At 45.2% G+C, this 6,251-nt stretch overlaps 1 protein-coding gene across 1 annotated transcript; it reads right to left on the reverse strand.

The window, feature by feature from the left end:
- Nucleotides 1–2: 2 nt before the first annotated feature.
- Nucleotides 3–5,466, reverse strand: LOC119349133. Its single transcript, XM_037617147.1, has 7 exons — nt 4,747–5,466; nt 2,988–3,230; nt 2,172–2,261; nt 1,474–1,623; nt 1,118–1,242; nt 375–504; nt 3–266 (listed from the first exon to the last, which is right to left on the reverse strand). Exons 1-7 carry the CDS (start codon nt 5,350–5,352, stop codon nt 141–143), a joined length of 1,470 nt encoding a protein of 489 aa, XP_037473044.1. The 5' UTR covers nt 5,353–5,466; the 3' UTR covers nt 3–140.
- Nucleotides 5,467–6,251: the final 785 nt, after the last annotated feature.

Below are 6,251 nucleotides of genomic sequence, written 5' to 3' on the forward strand. Positions count from 1 at the left end.
GAGAATTGAGAAGCCACCTCCCGAATAAAATGGGTACCTAGAAGTGTACACCTTATACCACATGAACATCCTACAGTATCTACATACATCGTATACTATCGTACTTACTATCTATATGTACAGGCGGGCAACAGGCGGCCTCAGAACTCGAGACCTCCGTTGAGTTGAACAGATAAAGATGGAGATCCCATGTTGTCGAGGGGTTTCTCCATGGTGACTACTACCCCCGAGCTGCCGACTTCACCGTTCAACTTGGACCGCCCAATCTGCCATAGCACGGCATAATTACAAGGGTGTCAGTTCGGGCTTTGCAGTAAACGTGCTTCGATAAGAAAGAAACGTGCTTCGATAATGAGAACTAATTGAGGGCTTACAGAAAGAGATGTGAAAGCCGAAGGATGTCTCGAGCATGAGAAGCCGCACGACACACCGATCTCTTCCTTCAACGAATGGACAATCTCCGCCCGTATGCCTGGATCACTTCCTCCGAGAGTGGGGCAAACACTGGTGCAGGTGGTTCCATGGATGAGATTATTCATAAGTCAGGAGAAGATTGTGCAAACAAGAAAGAACTTGAAATACAGGATATCAACAAAAGTGCTAGTAGGGAAGAAGCTTAAGTACTGACCAGCTACCGTTGTTTTCTTCTGTTGACAGAAACAGGAAACGACTCAAGCAATATGGACTAATGAACACAAAAATGCAAGCATGGTATACTTAGTGAACCATGGAGCATGATCCGAATTGGCATATTTGGACTGTTTCATCAATGACGTTTGCTCATCTGGCATTAACTATGGGTAAACATCTCACACAATGGTTGTTGCCATTTATAAATGACTAACCCAGATAATCTATTTACCAGTGCTTTTGATATCATATCAGTAAGGACACCGACCCAACAAATACTCCCTCTGTCTCAATATATAAGACGTTTTTTGAAACAATGTAGTGTCAAAAAACGTCTTATATTTTGAGACAGAGGGAGTACTACACAACGAATATTCTGAACTGTGACTAACAGCAATCCAGCTCTTTACCGAGTTGAGACCAATCCACCTTTTAACCGTACTGAGAAACCAATTACATCTATGAGCAAGTGTGTATAGTTAACTACCTGACTTGGGTGCTGGGTCTCATCATAAGGCCAGACTTTTTCCATGCTATCGCGTGGGCAACTCCAAATGACAGAGAATTGTCAGGCCATTGATAAGTAGGGGTAAACCATGTGCCTTGTGTGCTCTTCAATGGAAGAAGAATAGCGAATAAAAGGACAAGTAAAAGAATTAGGAACACACCGCAAGAAGATAGAGTAATGTAAAATTTAAAACAAATCATAAAATAGCATGTGGAATGCATGTTATTGCTGTTTCATAATAGCATAGTTCTTGACAATCTGACCAGCTGAAACTGTTTCTTTAAGAATTTACAAACATAAGCAAAATTTGTGCAGTTACACTAGCATTGACTAACCTTGAAGGAGAAGCCCAGTTTGGTTTCTCCAGGAAATTTCCCATGGGCTTGAAGCAATCCACCAAATAATGGGAAAAAACCACTCGCTGTTATCCCCTCACCAGCAACATATCTCAATTGCCCATTTGAGAATTCCACATCCATGAAAGCCTGCAACAAAGAACAGCCAAGGGAAGATGATAAGATGGTAACAAGGATTATATATCATCAGTAGGATGATGGCCTTCGGTAAATTTGTCAGCTATACAGTTGCCTATCAATGTACATCCACAAACAGTCGTGCCAAAAATTGACGCATTCCTTTTAGGTTTACATGTTTCCAGTGAATTAGAAGGTTAGATGATTGCACTAAGCATGGACAAGTTCCATTCTTTTTTATTTCCTTACAAAACTCATACAAGGTTAATGGCAAGGTTGATAGTCGAAAAAATGTTAATGACAAGACCTATTGGAACAGTAATAACCTTCATAGACACATGCATCACATGATGGCAAAATACAGGGGGCAAGCATGCTAAACATTTGTACAGCTAACTAAACTATCTGGCAACTTAGTACACAGACTAATGATCCGCAAACTTTGGTCAATAAAATTGGTATACAGCTGACAATGGATAGATACTAGGAAAAACACATAAATGTTAACTGAACGCAAAGGGCAAAAGGGCAAGGCAAGAGCAACCAACATGTCTACTTACACAAGCTACAGGGTTGAGGCACATCATGGACATCAGCAACCATTTTTTCTGTTTTGACCAGACCACTGGACATAAGGAATGCACTCCATTCTACAAGAAATGAAAAGTTTTCAGTATGTGCATGTAGTAAAATATCGGTCAATACATGCACACAAAGAGCTTGAATGGGCACAATCCAGAAGATGGTGATAGCTATGGCAAGTACTAAATACGTTAGAAAATTTAGCAAAAATAAGTATGCAAAATCAATGCTTACAAATATGGAGAATATTTTAATGCATACCAAATTAACAATGACCTTGCTATGGTTGAACACAGCATCTAAATCACTTTTATTGATCTGGATACAGAAATATGGTCATGCATTTTAGAACCAACGTTTTCACATCTTAAGCTTAATTAGAAGGATGATACAACAGCTTCGGAAAGCTAGGAGAGTGCAGTACATGATTACAATTGCAAGCTTCCACAGAACAGTCCTAAATCAGACTAGCTAACAGAACAAAATCATCTAGAATTGATAAAGAAGCCGAGCATTCCCCAACTACATAACATCACTTGATGATTACATTAAAAATCAGCTAGCAGAAAAAAGTGTGTTGAGTTTAAAGTAGATTCTCTGCATAATATTTGCACTTTCTTAGTATAGTTTACATTTAATTAATACACACTGCAATATATATATATATACAGCTTCAGAGATTATCATTCATAAAAGAAGACAAAAAATACACTGTTCTCATCGATTATCTGAAGGATAAGAAACAATAAGTAATGAACATGCGCAAAATCACATATCAATGATAAGAAAGGTACCTTGTGATCATAAGCATACCAAATAAGGTGTTGCTTTGATAGATTAATAGGCAAAAGAAGTGTTGTAGAGTCCCGGACAAAAAGTAATGGACCCAACTGGATAAGGAAACCAGGTGCACTGTTATTTCCATTAGTTGAACCACCTCGTGATGATTCTAACCTCCAAAAATCTCCACGGGCAACTACTGAACTATCAACAGTGTGGTGCCATGTATTGTACGTAGCCGAGACATTTACAGTCCCCTGCATCATCATCATTACAAGTGTTATGATTTGTACTTGAGCATACTGAATGTGTTTCACCGTCGCACACCCAGTATAATTAGACACTTTAAAATCTGTACAGAAATCCACCATATATCTGCAGAGAAAAACAAGCGCATAACCTTTGGTATAAGAACATAATATCTGAACTACATGTACTACTAAATTACAACCATACATCCACAATATGTTTATAAGCACGCAGAACTCATGTCATTAAATTTAAGAGTGTTAGCTTTTAGCCTCAACAATCAACCACCAAAACAAGCCATGCATACACACAATTGAGATATTTCGCCAAGGCACCTTACATCCCATCTTTTTTCTTTCCACAGATCTTACACAACATTATAACCTGCATCTGTATATATAGACAATCAAGCTATACGACTCACACTCATACACAGACTCAGCTTGTTCAAGTCTTACATGGCAAATAACACATACTCCCTCCGTAAAGAAATATAAGAGCGTTTAGATCACTAAAGTAGTGATCTAAACGCTCTTATATTTGTTTACAGAGGGAGTAGTTAGGTAGAACTCAGACACGGCAAAATCACTCTTGACAAAGGCAATTTCTAACCGGACAAGACTAAGCCTTGATTATTTCCAACAATCTCCCCCCTAATCAAGACTTGCCATGGCAGAATCAATCGCCCAAACAAACCACGCATACACTAAGATAGGCATATTTCACTGAAGACACCTAACGTACTTCCTTTCTTATTATCTTTTCTCTCAAAAATAGTACACAACATTACAACCTGCATGTGTATGTCGGACAATTAAGCTGCATGACACACACTCAGTACACGGACTCGCCTTCTGTAAATGTCAACTAGGACAGCCAGGTAGGACCCGAACACATCACAATCAGCTTCGACCAAGGCGACTCCTAACCGGACATGACTATGTATACGAACAACACACACAAACAATCAAAGCAATGGAAACAGACGCGGCACCATCAGACTTGACCAACATCATTCCTAACATAACAGAGTCACTGGACACAACTTGATTGTTTCCAACAATGAACACAAACAATCACAGCAACGAGCACATAAGCCACGGTTCTACACCTAAATCATCCATGCATCTAAAAAGTTGCTTCCCTAACCCGCCCTATACATAAGATACTCCCTCCGTCTCTAAATATAAGTCTTTGTAGAGGTTCCACTAGGTGGACTACATACGGAGCAAAATGAATGAATCTACACTTAATATGCATCTATATACATCCGTATGTGGTTTATAATGGAACCTCTACAAAGACTTACATTTAGGAACGGAGGGAGTACATCATATCTCATTTTCAAGCAACATCTAACTGACGGGGCTTCTGTACATGTCAACTAGAATCAGGTACTGCATCTGTAACATTTTATAAGACGTTTTTGGAGTCTATGACAGTGTCAAATGTTAAGTTACAGAGGGTGCGTGCGTAGCAGAAAGCACAGTATGAATAATCAAGATGCGAGTCCAACATTGGTACCTGAGGCTTCATAAATTTCCCCAGGGTCCCAATCTCGAACTCGAACCCGTCTTCCTCTTCATCCGACCCATCCGCGCCCTCAGCCCCGGCCCCGACCGCACGGGCGGCAGCGGCACTCCCAGTGGCCGCCGCCACCGCCGCAGCCACCTCCTCAAGGGAGCCTCCTTCCCCGACACCCTCCAGAGCCATCCCGCCCTCGGCAGCCCTCTCCCTAGCGAGCCCCGCCTCCCCCTCGTCCACCGCCGCCGCAGGCGTCGGCGGCGCGGAGGCCCCGTCCCACTTCCGGCGCCGCGCGCGGAACGGCACGGGAATCTGCCGCGACAGCTGCTGCACGGCGCCGCCGACCGAGGCGCCGAGCTCGGACCCGGCCTGCCCGAGCCGGCCGCCGATCTCCACGAAGGACGCGACGGCCACGGCCGGGAGGTCGACGCCGGCGGCGGGGAGCTCGATGTCGAAGGGGACGAGCTTGAGCGGGGCGGGCCACGGGAGCTGCGGCGGCTGCGCGTGGAGGTGGAGGAGGAGCCCCGAGACGCCCTGCGCGAGGCGGTCGGCCAGGTCCTGCCCGTGCCGCTGCACGCCCAGCAGCGCGTCCAGGGAGATCTCCATGGATGGTGGATGGTGGACGGGGCGCCGGGCGGAGGCGGGCCCGGCAGTCGTAGCGGATTAGCCCGAGCCGCGGCGGGATGTGGTGGAGGCGAAGCGATCAGGCAGGCTAGTAGTCTGTGGTGGCGGCCCGGCGGGGGGTCGATGACGATGATGCCAGACTGACTGCTTGTCCGGGACTCGGTGACGTGCGCTATCGTGTGGATATCCGTTGCCCTTTGGCCTCCCGTGACACAAGAGCCACCTGTCGGCTGTCGTAAGAGCAACTCCAACGGAGCGACCTAAAAGACGCGCGTTTTGTCCGTTTTTTATCCGTTCGGGTCGATCAGGCGAACATGTGCGTCTGCATTTTAAAATGGGTCGGCTTGACCGTCCAACGAGGAGGCCGACCCAAATGTGCCGGCGTGGAAAAAAACAAGTTGCACGAAATAAACATAATTAAACATAAAGTGGCCGGTCAAACGCCGGCCAAAGTCCACCTAAATCTAATAAACATTAAATAAAACATTAAAAAAACTCCGCGCCCACCTGCTGCCGCCCCGCACGCTGCCCTAGACGTCGTCGGCCTTGCCCTTGCCCTTACCCTCAACGCCGCCGTCGTGGTGAGGTCGATGAAGACCGGAGCAGGCCCAGCCCACCCGAACGCCGCCTGGTACGCTGCCAGGGCAGCCTCCTCCGGTGTCTGCTGGGGCAGCGGCATTGCGGCAAACCGCGCGCGCTCCTCCTCCTCCTCCTCGAGCCGGAGCGCCTCCGCGTCGCGTTGGAGCATGGCCTCTATCACATCCCTAGAATGTTGGTTGTAATCAGTTACATGAGTGAGCATCTTGCATCATGTCTATTTTCTAAAAGTTGAATTGAGGTTAATTGAAACCCTCAGAAATGAGTTCAGAAATAATCAACAT

The sequence above is a fragment of the Triticum dicoccoides genome, chromosome 1B (assembly GCF_002162155.2).
Source record: "Triticum dicoccoides isolate Atlit2015 ecotype Zavitan chromosome 1B, WEW_v2.0, whole genome shotgun sequence".
Taxonomy (NCBI): Eukaryota; Viridiplantae; Streptophyta; class Magnoliopsida; order Poales; family Poaceae; genus Triticum; species Triticum dicoccoides.

What these genes read in the sequence shown, in the direction of transcription:
- LOC119349133 (XM_037617147.1), bottom strand. Translation starts at nt 5,352, where the DNA reads ATGGAGATCTCCCTGGACGCGCTGCTGGGCGTGCAGCGGCACGGGCAG. An exon ending in AACTGGGCTTCTCCTTCAAG is followed by an intron (nt 1,243 to 1,473) that starts GTTAGTCAATGC and finishes CTTCCATTGAAG; the next exon opens with AGCACACAAGGCACATGGTT. An exon ending in CGGCTTTCACATCTCTTTCT is followed by an intron (nt 267 to 374) that starts GTAAGCCCTCAA and finishes GTGCTATGGCAG; the next exon opens with ATTGGGCGGTCCAAGTTGAA.